The sequence below is a fragment of the Mugil cephalus genome, chromosome 2, assembly GCF_022458985.1.
Source record: "Mugil cephalus isolate CIBA_MC_2020 chromosome 2, CIBA_Mcephalus_1.1, whole genome shotgun sequence".
In the NCBI taxonomy this organism is placed as follows: Eukaryota; Metazoa; Chordata; class Actinopteri; order Mugiliformes; family Mugilidae; genus Mugil; species Mugil cephalus.
Genome location: NC_061771.1, coordinates 28,739,450 through 28,760,450, shown reverse-complemented (window position 1 = coordinate 28,760,450; position 21,001 = coordinate 28,739,450). Strand labels below are relative to the sequence as shown.

The window sequence follows — 21,001 nt, the reverse complement described above, 5'->3', positions numbered from 1 at the left end:
CATGTAGATGTTACTTAGACATGTAGCGCCCACCTAGACCAGACGGGGCCGGGCCGGGCCCCCCCCCCCACCCCAAACCCATGACACAAACACATTTTTTTCAAACAAACAAAAGAACATGAACAACAACACAAGGTGTTGACCTGGATTCTAAATTCACTAGATCCCAAAGTGATCAAGTATCTGTGGGATGATTCACACAGGCCCCTCAATGACCCCCCCAGAAACAACACCCTCAGAAGGCCCATGTCCAACCTCCGATGTGGCACAAATGTTTTGGAGGCACAAGGGAGGCCTACACAGTATCAGGACGGTGGTCGTAATGTTATGCCTGATCGGTGTACCTTGAAATAAAAAAACGTTTACTGAAAGCCTTTTGCTTGAATGAACCCATTTAAACTGTAGTAATGACTCTTTCACACAACCAAAGGAATTTATCCGGCATCATTTCTGTTATTCAGTTCAGTCTCTGATGCTCCGACATTAACGACACAAGCAAGAACAAACAGACAAATAATAAAAATTATAATAAGTGGTAACTGGGATAAAATGAAAGTCAGGACGAGCAGGTGGCCTGGAGCCATAGAAGACTTTTTATTTGGAGAAAGAAATCTTTGAAATCACTCATTTTTAAAATTCAATTAATTCATCAAGTACGACATCTAGGTTCTCAGAAAAAAGTTAAAATCATGCCTTTTAGTCTTTTTTTTTTTTTTTTAATACATAAAAGATGTAGTTTTACGATGACAAGTAATCTTTTTTTTTTCTTCTTCTTTATAAAATGAGTTTCTTTTAATCGGACATATTTTATTTAACCTCTGTTAAAAGAAATATTAATGTAGAAAAACAATTATTGTCCCTCTCAATAAAACAAAAAAAAAAACTGAAATAATAATTAAAAAAAAGCATAACACAGTACGTTACAATGCGCTGACATGGCTTCAAAGCACACATATTACAGTACTGTACAAGGGTCCGCCTCAGACAAAATGCACCAAAACCACTTCCACTGCAGAGGGTAGATCAAACCTCTGAAACAGCTCAACACTGCTTATTTACCAAACCCAGGCCACAGCGCGCCGTTGGCAACCGGCAAATGAGGTAAATGTTTCCAAAAAAAATAAAAAAAAATAAAAAGCACCAAAGTTTTGGCGGTGAAATGTAATATAGCTTATAACCAACAGCGGGACTGAAAGAGCTTCAGTCCAGCTTCTGCTAAAACTCTTTTTGTTTGTCTGTCTGTTTGTTTATTAAATCCACAACACTGTAGAAAACAAACTACTTGAGTAAATGAGTTGTTCAGAAGCCAATGGGTGCACGCTGCCAGGCCTGCTCCGCGTAAATAAGCAGTTTTTATATATATTTTTTAATTTTTTTTTTCTTCCACATTTTAGTGGGACATTAAATGTCAACAATTATAGTGAAGTCCGGACAAAAGGGATTTTAGTCTTCGCTGGATTCACTTTTTTTTAACTTGAAAGCAATTTTGGATTAAAGTTTATTTATATATATATATTTTTTTTCCTTTTGTAGTCAAATTTTCTCATCACTCGCTCAAAAATGTCTCACTTGTTAGGGAGGTCCACTTATAGAAATCATTTCGAAAAGGCTCTTACAAAGCTTAAGTAAACTACTGAATATCATAGAATGCTTCGACTAACAAACACTGAGGAAAATGAGCGAAAAGCATGGACACGTAAGGTCTTATTAAGCTCGCCTTAGAGGCCTTCAAAATAAAAGCTAAAACAATCTTAGGCCAAATACGTCGGGGGACAACGACATCTAAGTCTAGAGAACAGGATGTGCAAACTCAATTGTGCATAGAGATCAAATTGTAATAAATATTAATGTGATAATTCAAATTATCACAAGTTCGACTTTGTCAAAACTTGGAGGGGTGATTGTACAATTTTAATGATTAATTTAGTTTTACTAAAACATTAAAAAGTTGTTGTTTTTTTTTTTTAATAGTGCTGTGAGAAAAAAGCTTTTTTTTTTTAAGTTTTTTTTTAAGCAACAAACACTTCCCATTTATTATTAACCAGAGCCCCAAAAGACAAACACAACCAAACACTCAATAAAAATCCTGATAATAGTCACTGATTTGTCATAGTTATTCATCCAAGTTTAACTTCCTCAGAATGGCTCGTTCACTTTAAAAGTTCTTATTATTATTATTCTTTTTTTCTTTTTTTTTTTTAATATATATATGTTCTGCCTTATTTTTGCGTCAAAGAATCACATGAGCAACAAATAACAAACTGAGCGTTATAGTGATGTACAGGAACTTTACACAGAAGTACTTTAGCAAGCTTTCAGAGAGTAAACGGATCTATTTTAGCTTTAGTTTTCACTGTTTCGTCGTTTGATGTAGCTTAAAAAGATGTGAAGCATAATGCCTGTCTTTGGACCACCGAGGTAATTGTAGGTCTGTGTGTGTGTGTGTGTGAGAGAGAGTGTGTGTGTGTATATATGTGTAAAACATGCCTGAAATGTTTCCCAAACATTTCAAATGAGAAAATAGTGTCCCCTCCGAGCCGTCAGGGGCTCGTCCTGGTTCGAGGTATATGATCCTGGGGCCGTGTGGTGGCGCCTGTGGAAAATGTTACAAAGCGGTCTGATGGATGATGGTGAATTTCATTCACACTGCTGTGCATCACGCCTCCTCCTCCTCCTCCTCCTTTTTCTCCTCCTCCTCCTCCCCCCCTCCCACCCCCCCTGCTGTCGTCTGATTAGTCGTCGTCTTCTTCATCAATTAATTTGTCAACAGCCGTCTCCGTCGGCCTCGGGTGCCGGGATCTCTTCACCCTCAGTTCACTTAATTCACCGTTTTTATTTTGAATCATTTTAAATTTAAACGGCCGTTTAAGTGAACTCGTTTAAAGGAAAACACGTGTATAAAGATTCGTTTGAATACAATTCAGATGTCGATGAGAAATGTGAGCGATGGCGAAACCCCGTAAAGACGCACGGATTCCGTTCACACGTGGTTCAGTTTAGCCCTCGGGCGTCAGTTTCTACCCGACGGAGGCAAAAAAATGGCCACTTCCAAAAAAACTGCTATAAAAACTTAACTGATTCATATTTTTTTTTTCCCTTAAACCACTTCACAAAACTACCAAAAATTCAAAAAAATTCAGGATTTTCACCCTTTAAATGAGAGTTTGATGAATTAAAATCACTGTTTTTTTGTTTTTTTTTGTCAGATCTAAACCTTCTACAATCATTAATGACAAAAAAATGTCCACTTCCAAAAACTACTATAAAAATAGTACAGATTAATGTGTCTTCCTGCTTTTTTTCGGTTAAAACTTTTCATCAACAAAATATCAAATATTGAATAATTATCAACATTTTAACCTTATTACAACAATTTTAAAAATAGTTATTTTCCATAAAACTAATGTTGGGAGCCTTTTTTTTTCTCAAATCAGTGTCAAAGATTATCTAAAATACTGACTTCAACGAAGTCATTAATGGACAAAAATGTCCCATTGACTCCCACTATAACCACATTTTTAACCTCACAGCCGTGACACAACGTGATAAAGAAATGTGCAGTGTTGGGGTTTCATTTTTCAGAAGAAATAGTAATATTTGCTGTTTTAATGTTTAACATTTAAATCAAAAAGTGTGTCATACTAAACTGTACCGTATGCACTAACACAGCCACGTCGATGGGCAGGTGGACAAAAATGTCCATAATGATGCGTGAAAAGTGAAACTTGCAAGTGCAAGAGAGAAACTGAAATATGAAGTAAATCCTTTTTCCAACTTAAAATTTGAACTAGAGATTCTTCAGAGTTATATTTAGAGAAGAAAAACGTCTGGAGAGCTACTGGTGTCCCTCGAACCAATGACCCAAGGAAAATACATGAATACATAAAAAAGCCAGGTCCAGGCACTGAAATGAGTTTGAAAAAGGAAAAGTAAGATGAACAGACTCAGGGAGAATGATACTGCTGAAAACAACACGTGGCTGATCAAAGATGGAGGTTTCTCATCTAATCAGCAAAGCAGTTTGTATTGTTTTTACAGTTTTAATATTAACGCAGCGACTTGATTCAGGGTCATATATTTTGCTGTTGTATTGTTTGGTCTTATAGTCACTGGTCTTCAAGGTTTTCCAACGGTTCCTATTTTGTTCCACACTTCAGTCTATCGCAGCTTCATTACATTTATGATGGACCTTTTTAAACAGTTCAGTATTTCTATTTTTTCTGCCGTCTAAGCGTGTGATAATGTCCAGTTCTTCCAGAGTTGTTGTTGTTAAAAACAAGCTCTTTACTGAACCACAGACCAGTGGAGGAAACATCACTGCACATTTACGTCCAGACAGAACAAAGCCCGACTTCAGTCTGATTCACCGTTTACGTGACCTTCGATCGGTTTGGGAAAAGAAATATTCTACCCCTGTGAAAAGGAATGAAATTTCATTCGGTTTGGGGCCTGTTTACTCCCATTGAGGATTAAAGTAGTTTTTTTTTTTTTTTTTAATGACTCCAGGTTTTTTTGCTTTTTCAAACCCATTTGAGCGCCTGGACCCTGGATTTTTTTTTTTGCATTTTTCTGCACGATTTTTCCATTTTCCTTATTACATTAAAGTTATATTTGCTGAAGTTCTGTACGATAACATAAGCTGCTACGACGTGAAAAGCCACGTTCACGTTTGAACTTGGTATTGAGTGAACTTGAATTAAGTGAATTTAGGATGAATCAATCCCTGCACCCCTTCACAAACACCCCATCTCCTTAACGTGCATCTTCTTCTCCTCTTCTGCCTCCACCTACAATCCTGCATCCTTCCCCCCACCCAACCCCACCCCCACCCACCCACCCACTCCCAAATCCTGCCGTTTTTCCTAACCTCTTTGGTGACTCTCTGGTCTCTTTGAAACAGGGTTCCTACACAATTCTTCACTTCAAAAAAAAAAAAAAAAAAAAGAAAAAAGAAAAAAGAAAGAAGTCCAGACTTTACAGATGGCTACTGAACGAGGTTTGCGATTGTTAGCGATGCTGTTCTGTAGTTTGCGATCGGTCCTCACGGCAACAAATGTCACGACGCAGGAAATGACAGTCGCGCTACAACTACCAAAAGGTGGGGCTTCTGGAAAAAAAACCTTCCCAGGATTTTTGTGCAATTCCGAAACACCTAATGAATGTACATTATTTGTCAACTGTGAAACGCCTTCTTGCCCTGTGTAGGAACCCTGATTGAAGGTGGCGTCAAGCTAAAAAACAATGGGAACCTGTAAGGACTCTGTCTCCACCAGAGCAAAAGATCAACAAGGCTGTTAGGACCAAGTAAGTGTTGGTTCAAGGAATGAGCTCACTAACCTCCTCTCCCCCTCCCCCCTTCTCTCCGTCTCCCCCCGTATTTCCCGTTCTCTCTCTCTCTCTCTCTAGGTTGAGGAAGCTCCGTGGCTGGGCATGTTAGCCATGTTGCCAACCATGCCCGCCGCGCCAGCCATACCTGAGGGTCCCCCCATAGCCGGGGGACTGTGCTTGGTAGGTGAGGTCATGTCGGCTCCACGCCCCTGGCCTTGGCCCGGGGCCTGGGGGGCGTGGTGGGCGTGCTGCAGGGCGTGGCGCTCCAGCAGGGTGCGGTGGGTGAAGGCCCGGTGGCACACGTTGCACTGGAAGGTGCGCTCGGCACGGTGAGTGCGCATGTGCACGTTCAGCGAGCTTTTCTGGGTGAAGCGCTTGCCGCACATGGTGCACTGGAAGGCCCTGACGCCGGTGTGCACCACCATGTGTTTGAGGAGGTAGTCGCGCAGGGAGAAGGAGCGCCAACAGATGGAGCACTGATGAGGTTTCTGACCTGGAGGGGGCAGACACACACACACACCCGGAGCGGTTTCGTCAACAGATCTGAATAATTTTCTGTCGCCATTTTTGTTTTCTACCGTTGAAAATAACATTGACGGGGTTCTTCTTCTGACTTCGCTCTGTGGGAATCGCCGAGGACGTGACAGAAGCTCCAACGAGACCCCGTCGGTCCTCTGTGACACAGGCCCCGCCCCCTCGTACCATCACTTTCTTTGCGTGAGAAACTACAATAAGCTCCCTCAGCGTGTCCGGGCTAGCTCTGATATCTTGCGTCCCGTCAAGGAGAACGTCGCCGAACGTAGTTTTCTGTCTTAGTTTGTCTTAGATTGTGCTGAGAAAGTCTTTCAGGTGTTAAAGGTCAGGTTATTCTGTGTTATTAACTTGGGCTAATGTGTCAAGACGAGGCCTTGGTTTAGCTAGCATTAGCTTGTTAACCCTTATCGGGTTAAGCTATCGCGTTGCGGCGGGTTAACTCCAGCTAGTGTAGCATTAGCGTCGTGCTAGCGCCAGTAACAGTCATGGCTAACGTGTTGCAACGAGAAGTTTAAAATTTGTTCTTGTTCTTGAGGTGAGCGCTAAGCATTCTGGGAGATGCAGGAGATGGACGACATGGGCTAAAAATATTTAACAATAAAAATCTAATTCCAATCCATGTTTTTGACTCGGTCTTGAGACGACACTGATCAGTTGTAGTCAAACAAGCAGCTTAACTGCAGGTTTAAGGAGGAAGTTGTCAGGAAAACTGTAGTGACTAATCAAACAAGTGTGAAACGTGAAAACACGTCTTCCCCTCAGGCAAAATGCAAAAGCTCTTCGGTTCTATCTTTTCATCCATCTCTTGCTTTGCTTATTGTATGGAACGGACTGAGTGAACGTGTTGGTAGTTTTCACTGAGGTTTTTACAGTTCAGAGATAAAAAAAAGAAAAGAAGGAGAATTAAATGTCATCATGATGAAGTGAAGAAACAATTATGGTTTCATTTATTTTGACATATTTATTCATATTTATACATATTTAAACTGCTATGTCTGTAATGTCAACAGCAGGACGACCATAATAGTTGTAATTATAGTCTTTTTTTTTCTCATTCATAAAACCTTAAAATTGGGGACATTTTTTGGCGTCAGCTTTAAATGGGGGACAGGTCGTCCAGTTTGTTGTGTTGCTGTCCTTAGCCGTCATCTTTTTTTGCAAACCTTGCACCTTCTGATATCTGAACCAGTTCTATGTTATCGATGAAGAGCCTCATTTAGCCTTCGTCACACCTTCGTCGTCAACTCGCGTTTATCACATTTATCTCGAGACAGTAAATTCTCGTCATAGGGATGTTTTTTGAAAGTTTGAAAGGCACTTTTCTTATTGTGTTTGGATGTTGTCCATCGGATCACGCAGTATGATCTCCACCCAGGAGACATCAGTGCTCACATTGTGAGTATCAGCATCTGGGAGCTCACAGAGCGGCCGCTAGCATTTCCGGTTTAACCACGCCCACTTCCCGTTTCTGACCAATCACAGAACAGTTCCCAGACACCACAGAAGAAACAAAGCTCTGCCCCGTGGATGTGTCGCGAACCACTTGTGAGAACTCCCAAATGAGGTCTACAAGACCAAAACTTTCTTACAAAAAAGGAAAAAAGAAGCCTAGAGATAGAACTTGGACCCGAGCACATCTTCTCACCTTCACGCAGCTAGACCACGGCTCTGAGCCAACTCACCGGAGTGGATGAACATGTGCTTGCTGTAGTTCTTCCTGGAACGTAAAGATTTGCCACAGTGCGTGCAGTCGAACGAGGTCTCGGATCCCTGGGAGGAAGGGGAGGGCCCTGCGGAGCAGGAGGAGGTGGCTGGAGGCGGCGCTGGGGTCATCGGCGCTGGTGGAGGAGGCTGCTGGCTGGGCTCCGCGCCCGCCATGTTGTCGATGCCGCCCATGGGCCCGCCCACGTAGTACGGAGCGGGCTGCGACTGGCTCACCGGGTACTGGAACAGAAGCTGCAGGGGGACACAATTAGGGATGATGTTTGGTATCGGCCCTGAATCTCAGCGTCACCGTTATCGGTACTTTTTGAACGTCTAACTGTCTACGTAACCGTCGCGTAAGTGGCCAAGCCAATCAAATCAACTGTAGTTCTATAAGTTCGGACTTATTGGTTGTTAAATAAGTTAAAGTGTATGTTAAAGTATAGGCTATTACTTTGAAAACACTTGAAATTTGACAATAAATGATATAGAAGTGTACGTACATTGTTGATTTTATTTATTTACTATTTTGAGTGACATTACATTCGGACCTTTGCTGGGAGGAAGTAACTGGACCTCTTTGAATTTTAACTGAATACCCGTGGTCTCAGCGATCCAAAGTGTGGACCCACTCTACCAAAGCTGACAAAGATTCGTCTCAATGCAACATTTGTCTGAGACAAGTTTCGTCAAAGGGAGGTAACAACAGCAACATCATGAAGCACTGTCTTTGACTGCTTAGATAATAATAATAAAAAAGTCTTCAAGTATTATTCTGCCATGTAGTTATTTTATATGCATCATTATTCCGTCTTTTCTCTTATTCTTATTTTTGAGCGCACAATTTGTAACTTATCCCTCATTTTTTCTTTAGATTTTACTGCATTTTTCTGCATTTGTTTTGATCCCTTTCGAAGCACGATAAATCATTTATATAAATAAAAAATGCTTAAAATTATAATTCTCAAAAAGACAAGAGAGAATTCGAACGATCCAAACTCCCAGCGACCTTTAGCTCTACTCGCTCACGCCTTTAAACGCTCTCATTTTCAAAGTCAACATTCCTGTCAATCAAACTGTGCAGGTACTCGCAGGCTTTGAGGTGACAAGAAATAAAAAAATAAATCATCACTCTAAAACCGAAGCCTTTTTCTGCGTTAACCGTGCTCATCGCTCAGAGTTCAGATTAGTTCTTATTTTTATTTTATTACATTTATGTCGTGCTGCATCTGCGTCACAGCAACAATGTTGTTTAAAACCAGTCATATGTACAACTCTTCATGTTTGAAGTGTGTTTGAAGTCAGAATGAGGGATTGATGATTCATTTTTTCCACGTTTTTATTTTAACAGCGATAACATTGACAAGGCAAACATAAGAGTATCAAAACACGGCTTCAAACCGAGACAGTTGTAGTAAAATATGAAGAATAATTAGTATAATTAGCTAATAAGAGGGAACAGCAAACGTGTCAGTAGACGTGTCTCTACTATTATTAGCCTGCTCAACATAAAGACCCGTTACCCTCTGCAGTTGAGGGCTGGAGTAAATAAAAGCCCCTCTCAGCAAAAAATAAAGTCTCAGGAACATCAACTCAACTTAGAAAAACGTGTTTTTATTAAATCTAACAGATCTATAGTATAAAAACAAGGGTTTATTTTCACAGACAGTTATTTTGTTCCTGTGTACAGCAGCAGAAAAAGCTAAATGGTGAAAGTTCTTGGATTAGTTTGTGGATTTTATACTATTGGTCGGACAGAAAATACCAAATGTATGACGAGGAAAAGTGTTGAACTAACACGGCTGTGTTTGATAGACTTCTATTATGAATCCACTATAGGTTAATGCTGCTGATCAAAGGCGGGTTTTAAACAAACAATGGCTTGCGTATGGATTCGCTTTCATTCACTTTGACCCACTTTCAGCCCATTAAAGATTAAGGCTTTTATTTTGAAACGGTTACAGTTAAGGGGCGACTTAAGAGTTATTATCCTCTGAAACTGAACATCAAAACTCAACTTAGAAAAAAAGGTGTTTTTATTAAATCTAACAAATCTATAGTATAAAAACAAAGGCAGAAAAAGACGGTGAATGTTCTTGGACTGGTTAGTGGATTTTATACAACTGGTCGGACAAAAGAAGACAAACAGAGAATCCACTATTGGTTAATAGCTAACAACTTTGCTACTTCTTGAAATAATGACTTGCACATGGATTCTTTTTCATTAATTCTTGACCCACTTTCAGTCCATTAAAGTTTTTAAGGCTTTTAATTTGAAATGGTTACAGTTTAACGTGCGCATGGGGGGAGAAGGGGGAGGGTGTGGGGGGGGGGGGTCCTTTCCTTTACATTCTTAAATTACTACTGGCTCTACAACTATTACCACAATGTACTGTAAAAAAAATGTCACCTGTAACATTAAGACACAACAACTCTGGCTGCTCTGAGTTTCCACATGAACTCGTCAAAGTTACCGTGAACTCGTATCGGCCCGTGAAATAAACTGAAAACGCTTTTTTCACCAAAACCAAACCGTGACGCTGGAAAATCCAAGTCTGCAGCTTCACACGACACAGATGTGACACAGACTGTTCTGTTCTGTCTAAAGCATCAGTTTCTAACCTGAGTTTGGACTCGGCAGGACCCACCTGGTTGTTGATAGACTGTGAGGTCGGAGGGGGGGTCAGCGGCTTGTTGACCCTCCCTCTGGGGTTGAAAGCCATGGCTTGAGGAGGCTCGCTCTGAGGCCAGAAACTCTCTGAAAACACCCCCTGCTCATCATAGAAGTCCTAAAACAAAAACACAAACAGAACCAAACATAATTTAAGATGAAAACCGGGTCAAAGTCGTCACAAATCTTCACCTACAACCCCAGAAGTTTGAAAAAGCTGCAGCGAGTCCCCAGTCAAGGTCCACGTACCTGATACATGGTTGTGCAAATCTCAGGAAGGTTGAAAAACAAAAAAAAAAAAAGACAAACTTCAGCTTGCATTTACAGACGCACAACTCAGGCACAACACGAGTCGTGACTCCTCCAGTGTAGACAGCCGGACTGATTTAAACAGGTGACGGACGAGCCGCTTTCTGTGTAGACACAGCGTTTCTGCTCCTCAGGTGAAATGTAAAAGGGCGTGTCCCCCCCTCTAAACAAATGTGTGCATACTATCTCTATTATTTTTTTTTTTTTTTTTTATTCCGCGCAGGCTTTTCTGCTACGTGCCGATATGTAAAAACCCACGTGTGGCGCTCTCAGCGCACACAGCCTTATCTCGCGCACTCGTGAGTGCAGACGTTGACAAGATCAACTTGCACAGTGCGGTCCAACCAGTCAGGCCGCACGACTGTCAGCAGCGCGATTAAATGTACAGTTGTACATTTATGGCTGGGGGGTATAATTGGAGGAGAAATACCAGCATGGGTGCAGCTCATTAAACTTAAAGAGACAGAAGCTCCCGACGCGACGTGGACCTTTTGTTTGGAACGTGTGTCGCGTTTATCGGAGTAAAGCAATAAAATACGTGGGAGTAGTTTGGTCTGATCTGGGGAACGAGGGCGTTCAGTTCTTGTTGGTATCAAAACACGCTCACATCAGACACACGGTTCATACCGAACGCTGGTTTTTATTTTTCGTTGTGATGTGAATTTTTAACCCTTGGAAGCCTGATCTTTTAAAGCGCGTTGTATTTGAATTACCGTAACTCACAATGGTTTCGCACTATTGGCACAATTCAAAGCGTGCGCTTTTGTCTGGAAGACCTTCGTGACATCTCAAGGGTAAAACTAACTTTGTTTTTACCAACAAATTCCTCCAAACAAGTCTCTCTTCCTGCCCCCCTCCCCCTCCCCCAACCTGCAGCCGACAGCGGCGGTGCATCATCATTACCGTAATGGCAGCTTTTTTCTTTCTTCTTTCTTTTCTTTTTTTTTTTTCAGCCACACTTTGAGTTACGGTAATTCAAACATCAGAAGCTTTTTTTTAATGCGCAGGCGTATATAAAGGTCTTAAAGGGTTAATAAACCGACGTACCGGTGGATTGGTACGACTGTGTCACTGTGAGGCGCGGTGAAGACGGAAAGAAGCAGCAGCTTCTGTTTTTTTTGGGGGTTTTTTTTTTGGGGGGGGGGACAGCTTTAACTGTCCCCCAGCTAAAGCTGTCCAGGAAAGTGTCCCCAATTTTAGCTTTTTATAAATGAGAAAATAAAATGCTGCACGCACACTACAGGTATTACGGTAGCCGGTCACACTGCTGTTACAGACATAGCAGTTTGAATATGAATAAATATGAATAAATAGGTCAATCAGAAAAAAATATCTCATCAGGAAGGCAGAGTCTGTCACTCAGGAGGAGGTGGTGGGGGACAGGACGCTGGTTATCGTGGACGACCCGTCTCACCCCGTCCACAAAACGCTGGACGAGCTGAAGAGCAGCTTCAGCAACAGACTCATTCACTCTGCTGCTCTAAGGAACGATACAGGACATCGTTCCTTCTATCTACCTCTGTCAGAGCCTCCGTCACAGACCTGAACTAAATCTACCCGTCAACCTGTAACACTCTGCTCCAAATACTGGAACATTTACTTCATATCATATGTGAAATGTGTTTAAATTAACCGTTTTAATAGTTAATATATCATATTTATATATATATATATTTTTATGTCCATTTACAATTTCATATTCTTATACTCACAGTATATTATCTATAGTATGTATATCTTGTATAGTCAAGTACTTAAATATATTACACCTATACTATATATCATATTATATCTATTCTTGTGTAGATATATATATACATTTACTTATACATGTGTACATATATTATATATTTAAGTTATGTATGTATGCTCACCTTTCACATATGACACATTTCTATGTGTATATTATTATTATTTTATATTATATATACTATACTACTATTATATACTGTTTAGTTACAATAACACCACCATCATATCATCAGTACTGCTGCCACTGCACCTTATCCACCTATGAATGTTGGGTTTTTTAAGTGTCCTTGTCCTATTCTGTCCTATTTTTGCTTTTATTTTTATTGTATTTCATTGTATTCAAACACCGGACTGCTATGACGACCTACTTTCCCTTCAGGGATGAATACGATAATCAATCAATCAATAAATGAAACCACAATTGTCCCTGTTTCTTCATTTCATCTAAAATAACATTTCTTTTTTTTTTCTTCTGAGCTGTAAATGTCCCTGGATTTCCACAGCAGCATTCAGCGCTAACACGGGGCCGTGCAAACCTGTTTTACTACCGGTGTGGGATTATTTACTCATCGTGGCGGTAAAATGGTCCGTCCTTAGTCAATCAACCACCAGCCTCATTTGGTGCATGATGTGTTGTATGGATGCAAGATTTTCTTTAAATAAATGTGTTTAATCATCGTCTGCACGAGGTGACGCAAAAGCAACTGCACCTGAGACGCTGATGGAAGCGCTGTACGTGTTTCTATATATAAATATATATGACTTTTATGAACTGTGTGTCTGTGGAGACATTCCCAACCTGACGCTAACCGCTAACACTCGGCCTGGGTTTCTGTTGTTGTAAACTAATTCAACCTGTGACTGCGCCGCTGTCGCTTCGTTAAAGCCGAATAATTTGATCGGACTGGTACATCTTTGCGTGAGCACAATCGGTTCCCGACGGAGAGACGTCCAGAAACAACTAACACAAACCAGAACAACTTTCCCTCCCACGAGCAGCCAGAAAGTCGTTCTGGTTTCCAGGCAATGTTGTTGCTGCAGCTTCATGTGAAAGTTACTCAATTTGCAAAACACAAGTCGACTTTTATTCTAAAGTGATCTTGGAGCCTTAAACATACGCCATCCTCTAAATGTTGCCAGATCGGAAAGGATCAGAAATGGTGTCTTAAATGTAGGCCACTGCCTAAGGGGGGGGGGGGGGGGGGGGGGGTTGCTTTCTTCATTTTGCTCCACAACACAACAAAGCGTCATCTCTTGGGGGGTAACAGTGCTCAGATTAATCAGCCATTGATAACTATCAGCTGCTTAAATTGTTTGTTTGGCCTCCTTTACAAGGAAGTCAGATGTGGCGAGAACTGCGAGATCATTTCCGGGCGCGCGGCCAAAATGGACTCAAGCCCGAGATGCGTGGTCCCACTTGCGATGTCCTGGACCAGAGGCGACAAAATGCGAACCGCAAACTGCCTCCTTGAATGCTGCGTATGCTGCGTGTCAGTCAGGAGCCACCGGCATCGTCACGGACCAACATCCAGGAATCGCAGCCGGTCGTCAGTCAACGCGGACAGTTGTTTCTTAGCAGGAAAACAAAAGGACCGATTCCACAGTTTTGACCCAAGTGTAGATAGTGAGAAACTTCTCAGCTCCGCAGGTCCTACACAAAAAGACGACCTACTGACGAGACTGTGTTTGGTCCCTTTCATATTTGCGTACTGTAGTTCATTTTTGCAGCTTTGGAAATTAGACATTTGACTTTTTTTTTGTTTATAACAGGTCTATCTTTGTTCTTATCTACGCCGTAGTAGAGGTTGTACTGACCAGCTGACTTGTCATGATGCTATAAGCAGGAAGTCGACTAGACGCTGATCACATGACAGTAACAACATGGACGCTTACAATGGGGTTAAATTCTTAACTAAAGATGAAGCCCATTCTACGTTGGACACGTCAGCCCTGACGCACAATGAAAGTACGACTGCAACGCATCTGAAAAGACATCGCTAACGCTAGCAGAGCTACGGTCCAAATCCTCTGGACGTCCGTCAGTAACAACTCCACCAAACATCCTGTGGTAACGGAGGGAAGGAGGAGGCTGCACATCAACTATTTGTTGGGGAATTTAATTTAGCAGAAAAGGATTCTGAGACATTCTGCTTTTTTTTTTATCTTGGCTGCTTGATATTATCTTATAACACGCTGCAGCACACAGCACTGATAAGCCCATGTGTTGACATTCAGTTCTATTAGTTGACTAGTTGCTTTTATTTTTCTTTTTTTTGCAGAGTAAGAGTTGCATATTAGAAGTGTCGTACTTAGTAGCCCGTGTTCAGGCTTCAGTTACTTCGCAGAAAAGCCTCCATAGCTTCTTTCACCCAAGAATATGAACATAGATTTCACTGTCACAAAACATTACTTTCTACTGTGTTTTTATGTCGACTCCACTTTTTAAAAAACTCCAAAGTGGTTCAACCCCTTCGCTGTACTGCTTTGCATAAACAATCCAGGTTAATTCCTGCAAACATTAGAGTAATTTATTCCTATCGGTATCATTTAACAGTGCTTACCATGATTGGTTATCAAACAGCTGCAAAAGCACTGGTTGGGGCTAATTAACAACGGAGCTTTCTGATATCGTTTGTCCCCGAAACGTGTGAATAACTGAACTAATTTCATCTAAACCAGAGATGTTTCTCATCTTTAAAACCGTCTCTGATTAGCATATGAAATAATTCACAGTGATGCAGGTCATTCCTGGAGAGGCAGCAGCTCTCGCTCCCTCAGACGCCGGCGCCGCGTCTTCAGTTCGCTCTGAAAACATGGCGGAAGGTACATGAATGCATGACGTGGGGACTGTGGAATAAAAAAGTCTTTCCTATAGTTGGTCAATAGAGGAATCTGAACTACCGGCCATTACTCCTGCAAAACAGGAGCGACACGTGGTCCTGTTGTGCACGAACGCCGCAACGTAATTATGAATGTTTGGTCTGTTTCTGCTTCTGCTTATTCAAATACGCATCTTTAACGTAAACAATACTGAAACAGGAAGTCCGACACGGATCCAGCGAATTCTGAGAAGAAAACGTTCCGTTTTAAAAACAAATCCCGCAGGAAACATTGAAACGTGTTGTGTTTCAACGGGAGGAACGTTAGCGTGTACGTGTCTCAGTCAGATAACAGTAATAATAAATCAGCTTTTCCATTATTTACAGAGTGGGCGTGCAGCAGGTGAACCCAGTGATGCTACGGCTACTACGTACTCAACTTCATTGTGCTGTTTCCCCTCATTTGTTTTTTCAAAATAAAATTTGGTTAAATGATTTCAGTGTGTGTATAAGTCCTTTTTGAACATTTTGAGCCCATTTCAATAATAACGGCTCATAATAATCGTGATAATGAATTTCCATGCATCTCTAATCTAAATAAAGGTAAATATTTGCATGTAATTTGTTAATTAGTTTCTGTTAATACGTGCACAGTAGCCATGTGAAGTTGCGCCCATTTCCTCGACAAGACGTGACTAAAGCCTTTATGTACAACAAGACTTTATCCATTTCAGTCTCACCGTTAAATCTGCGAAGTCTCTAAAATTATTGTCAGAGGCCGCAACAAATAAATAAATAAAAGCTTTGCGCGAGACGGACTTCAATGCTCATTACGTGGTCCAACCCTTTCAAACACGCAGACGTCCACTTGTTTTTTTTTTTTATCTCCTGCTCTGCGGCTCATGCACACAACAAGCAGACAGCAGCTGTTGTTTCGATATCCCACGGTCGCTCCGTGTTTATCTCTCACGCGGAACCGGCGACCCGATCGGGAGCCGAAGTCGCCCGAGACGCATTTAAGGCGCGTTTAAGACACGAGCGTAATTTAGGAAGTGCACGAGAACAGCCTGTGCTTAGACGCAGAAGTGAGAGAATGCTTCGCCCCATGTTGTTAAGAGCAAAGAGCAGGAAATAAATAAATAAAAAAACTGTTCAAAGACAGAAGACGGGATTATTCGAGCAGCGCCGGGTTAACTGATGATCACCTGCTGTGCTTTGCGAAGAAAAACATGACGTCTTAACCTCCTAAATTAAGACGCTCTTTCTATTTCCAGCCGTGACTCAATCTGCAGCGCTTTTGAGGAAACTGACAGGCAAAACTGAATCCTTTTGACTGTGTGGCAGATGTTCCTCGTGCAGTCTGCAGGGTACAGCAGGCTGCGGCATAACTCTGCTCCGCCGTGTTTCGCTGCCTACTTACTTCGAGACTCAGTATAAACTGAACACAGTGAGGTCCTTTTAAACGCAGAATCTGACACCCTCCACCAAAATACGTCCCCGAAGTCAAAGCTCAACGTTAAAAATCCGCCCTTTCTCCGGGCAGCGGTCGATAAATGAGCGAAATGTTCGATAAAAGTGAGTTTCGCATATCTGAGGCGGTGCCGTATTTGGCTGAGCGCAGCCGGATCCGCTTTTGAGTCGACGTACCTGTCCGAAGCTCGCCATGGATTCCTGGGAGCCGTCCTGCTCTTGAGCCCTTCTCCCGTCCTGCAAGGCGTAAACGTTCCCGTCCGTGTCCTGGACCCCTTCATCTTTCACCACCACTCCCTCTCCTCCCAGCACCTACACACAGGAGAAAAAAAAAAAAAAAAAAAAAAGGGTCCACGTCAGTTCTGAGTAGTAAAGAAATAACATTCACAACAGCGTTTGGAAGCAGAAGAGGGTCTGTGAGAACACTGCAATGACCCTGGCTACAGCAGGCTCTGATGAGCTGAATTGACCTACAGTAAATATGCAGAAGTCCATAGATTATCAACGGGGCAATTACTGCCGAAGTTGAGGCGAGCGGTTCAATTGTGCAAACTGTAGAAACATCTCGCTGATATACGCCAATGCAGTGTGAGGAGAGGGAAAAGCATAAAAAGAAAGAAAAGGAAAATGTTGCAGCTCTGCATGCCTGAAAGCTGTAACCATAGCAACCCTTCCCCTTATCCCCCTACCTGGAGTCTTAGCGGCTGCCTCTGCTTGCGGCTGTGGCTCGCCCCCCTGTCTCTGTCTCCGTCTCTTCCCCGCTCTCTCCCGTCCAAGTCCTCCTCCTCGCTGTATCTGTCTATGCCCACAAGGTCGTCGGAGAGGTCGGTTGTGTTGCCGCGGAGGCTGTCCCTGCCGATGCTGTCCACGCTGCCCACGCCGGAGCTGCAGCCCGCCGAGAGGTTCCCTGTGCTACTTGTGCTGGCCCCGTTGGCCGTCTGCGCCAGCAGGTCTCGGAGCTTGTACCTGACGTCCTGAGTGCAGCTGGGGCTCTGCTTCATGAGGATCGCGCCGGGGCCCATCCCGTCTCCGCCGCCGCCGCCGCCGCCGCCGCCGCACATGGCGCCGGGGCCCATGTCGCCGAGCGCCATCAGGCTCACGGTGTTAGCTTGATCCATCGGGCCTGGCCCGCTCTCGGTGACGCTAACGCCGGCGCCCCCCAGCCCTCCGCCCATGTTGCTGGCCGCGCATTCGGCCATGAAGTTGGAGAAGTTCGCGTAGCCTCCGCCCCCTCCTCCTCCTCCTCCTCCTCCTCCCCCGGCCCCGACGGAGCAGCTCCCGCCGCCCCCGCTCTCCCTCCCCTTCCCCCCGCCGCGCTCCTCCTGCTTGGGGAGGACGGCTCCGAGCATCCCCCCGCCCGCCGCCGCCGCCGCCGCCGCAGCCGCCGCCGCCCCCGCCGCCGCCTTCCTCTGAGAGATGATCTGGGTGCACTCGTCGATCACCGTCTTGATCTGCAGGATGCTGGCGGCGGTGAGGATGCAGAGGGCCTGCGACTGCAGCACCACCAGCGAGCCGCTGTACATGAAGTCCACCAGCTGCTTCACCGTCTCGGCGGGCACCAGCGGCGGCACCGAGATCTCCGAGTGGCCCAGCAGCAGCTTGTCCTGGAAGAAGGGGCTGCCGGCCGCCAGGACGCAGGCGTGGGCGCGCAGCGAGGCGTCGTGGATCCGCACGGTCACGTCGCAGAAGAGGCCCTCGCGCCGCTGGGTGCGCAGCGCCTCCAGCACCGACTGGCTGGAGTTGTGGAGGTGGATGTAGTGCACGGTCTCCGTGCCGGACGCCATGGCGGGAGGGGGCGAGTCGCTGGGGACAGGGTGGGAGTGGGAGTGGGGGTGGGGGTGGGGGTGGGGGAGGGGGGGGAGGTGCCTGGGGTTCTGCGTCAGCTTGAGGGATAAGGAGGACAGGGAGGGAAACGGATACAGTGCATGGGCCACGGTTGGGCCGCGTCCCGTCAAACAGTCATGAGTCTAGGGGAAGCGTCCGAACTGCTGCTCTGCTGCTGTGGGCTGTTCCGGGCGGACCCGCTCGCTCGCTTGTCCTGAGAGGGGGACGACGCCGGCAACCCGCTTCACCGTCCCTGTTGAAAACCTGTTGAGACGGACAACAACCGAGACATTTTAACGCGAGGAACTCGCGCGAAAACCTCACCTCTGAGCTCAAGGAACGGATCGGCATCGTTCCGACCAACTTATTAAATAAAATCACTCGAGGCTGCTCATTCATCTTCTGTAACCGCTTCTTTGCTCACACCTGTGGCCAATTTAGAGTCTCCAATGGACCTAACGAGGACGGACTTTGGGAGGAAGCCGGGGTACCTGCAGAGAACCCACGCGCACACACACAGGGAGAACATCCAGAACCTTCTTGCCACGGCCACCACTACTCAAGGCATTAGCACATGTTGAAAGTGCACAACTTATTCTTTTGGCTTCATCTTCCTGGTTCGTACAATAGTGATGGGAAATGAGATGACAACACGAGTGCGGGCTGGGGAAGTGATATGTTCAATTAATAAAACCACAAATGTAACATTTGTGCATTTTTGTCTCACAACATTTTGGATTTTCCAGCCTCTTCGTGCAGCTGTGGCATTAAGGCACAGGTGTGAACCGAGCAGCGGCTCCTCGGCTCAGTTTATTCGGCTCGTCCTGTGCGCAGCGGGTGGCCAACGCACCACAGACATTTTTCACACTCTTTATTTATTCGCACTGAACTGGAGGCGAAGGGAGTGCGTGTGCGCAGTTTAAACCGAAAACAAAAACGCTAACTAAAAAAAAAAAACGCAACCGCTAGACTAATCAAATAGATTACACGAAACCAAAACAGCGTTTGCTACAAGCGACGAGATAGCGTTAGCTGTTGACATTAGCCGCTTAAGTCCCCGCACGGAAATGTGCACGAAATGCGCAGGTTTACGCATGCAAACCGAGGTTCGGGGTAGATTTAGATACAAACCTCAAAAGCTACGCGTTTAACAGCGACTGGCAGCGTGCTCGGTATCATATAAAAGCTGCTATCGGAGCTCGCCCCCCACGCTCCGCTGCAATGCTAACCTGCTAACCCAGCTACAAGGTAGGGATGTGCGTGTCGATCCAGAGGCGTCGATACTTCCGATATAGACGTGTGCTTTTTTAAAAAATCGATCTTCGCGATCAAAATATCGATACCAGGTCCGCTTTCGTAAGAAATATTAATACTTTTATGAAACCGAATATGTGACGAATGGTAAAAGAGAACAAAGCACGGGAGGACAGACCTCTATGATTCAGAGAGGCGGGTGATCACCGGGTATACAGTGAAAATACATCACAGTGCACATCACAGGCATATGAACGTAGATCAATGTGCTGTTCTGTCTTTACAAAAACACAAACATATATATGTAAAACGTGACCTTTGTTGTCAGATCTCAAGCTCTGTCAAGTCCTAACCTGAAGACCCCACTGTCTAGTCCAAAAATAATCATATCATAGTCAGAGCGAGTTTCTAAATCAGATTTGCTCAGATTTGTAGGTAACTTGTTGATCTGCACAGATTGTGTCTTTATATATACGTTCAAGTCCATTGTACAAATCTGCTCCTAACCTTTATTTTTCCTAATTTTTTTTATTCTTAAAGTCTTATTTATGTTGTACATTTTTCTATTTTTTACTCTTCTATTTTTTTACACGTCCTTGCATGCGCACACATACTTGGCCAATCAAGCCGATTCTGATCGCTCTGATTAAAGAGAAGTCTGATAAATCAAAGCCTGATTAAATGTTAAACAGAGGAATAAAATATTTTTTTCATAATTAAATTCACAAACGTTAATTGTAAGTCACCATTTCCATTTACCGAAGCAGACATCTAGATGTATCGATATCAGTGTCGCTATCGGGATATTAGCCTTGGTATCACTTGGTATCGGATCGAAAGGAAAAGTAGTGGTATCGCACATCCCTGCTACAAGGCTAGTTAGCGTCAGCCTAACACACAACTAGTAAAGTTAGCATGCTAGTTAGCAGCTAGCGGGCTGCCACCCTGTTTTGTGCGGGGCGCGTCAACGCCGCAAACCAACTAGTTTGCGGACACGGTGCCGTCGCGTGTCGTTTTAACCGCGGCTACTTACGAAGAAAGTGTGCGGTGACAGCTCGGCGCTCGTCGGGTTGAGTCAGATGCATGCAGCAGGCAGGAAGCCCTCTCGCATAGCGCACACCCAGCCTGTTGAGAAAGCTGGAAACAGACACACACACACACACACACACACACACACACACACACACACACACACACATGCACGCAGATACACACCGTGTCGGTGCACGCACAGACAGACAGACCGTGCAGCGAGAGTCACGGAAAGCGACGAGGAGTTTTCCTCCTGCGTGCATGACGCCAGCCCGTCCACCCTCCAATAAGTAGGGCAAATATG

General features: G+C 44.1%; 1 protein-coding gene across 2 annotated transcripts; it reads right to left on the bottom strand.

Moving 5' to 3' along the window:
* Positions 1-570: 570 nt before the first annotated feature.
* On the bottom strand, positions 571-20,817 carry zbtb45 (zinc finger and BTB domain containing 45). Of its 2 annotated transcripts, none has more exons than XM_047577780.1 (6): positions 20,699-20,817; positions 17,277-18,675; positions 16,765-16,899; positions 10,215-10,355; positions 7,545-7,818; positions 571-5,821 (listed from the first exon to the last, which is right to left on the bottom strand). In XM_047577780.1, exons 2-6 carry the CDS (start codon positions 18,369-18,371, stop codon positions 5,403-5,405), a joined length of 2,064 nt encoding a protein of 687 aa, XP_047433736.1. In that variant the 5' UTR covers positions 18,372-18,675; positions 20,699-20,817; the 3' UTR covers positions 571-5,402. The 2 variants fall into 2 exon arrangements, with proteins under 2 accessions (XP_047433736.1, XP_047433735.1); XM_047577779.1 differs by lacking the exon at positions 20,699-20,817 and adding an exon at positions 19,543-19,689.
* Positions 20,818-21,001: the final 184 nt, after the last annotated feature.

Coding starts and splice junctions, on each gene's coding strand:
- zbtb45 (XM_047577780.1), bottom strand. CDS start 18,371: ATGGCGTCCGGCACGGAGACCGTGCACTACATCCACCTCCACAACTCC. Junction 10,356..16,764: donor CCATGGCGAGCTTCGGACAG/GTACGTCGACTC, acceptor TTTTTGTTTTAG/GACTTCTATGATGAGCAGGG. Junction 7,819..10,214: donor CACAGTCTATCAACAACCAG/GTGGGTCCTGCC, acceptor GTCCCCCTGCAG/CTTCTGTTCCAGTACCCGGT.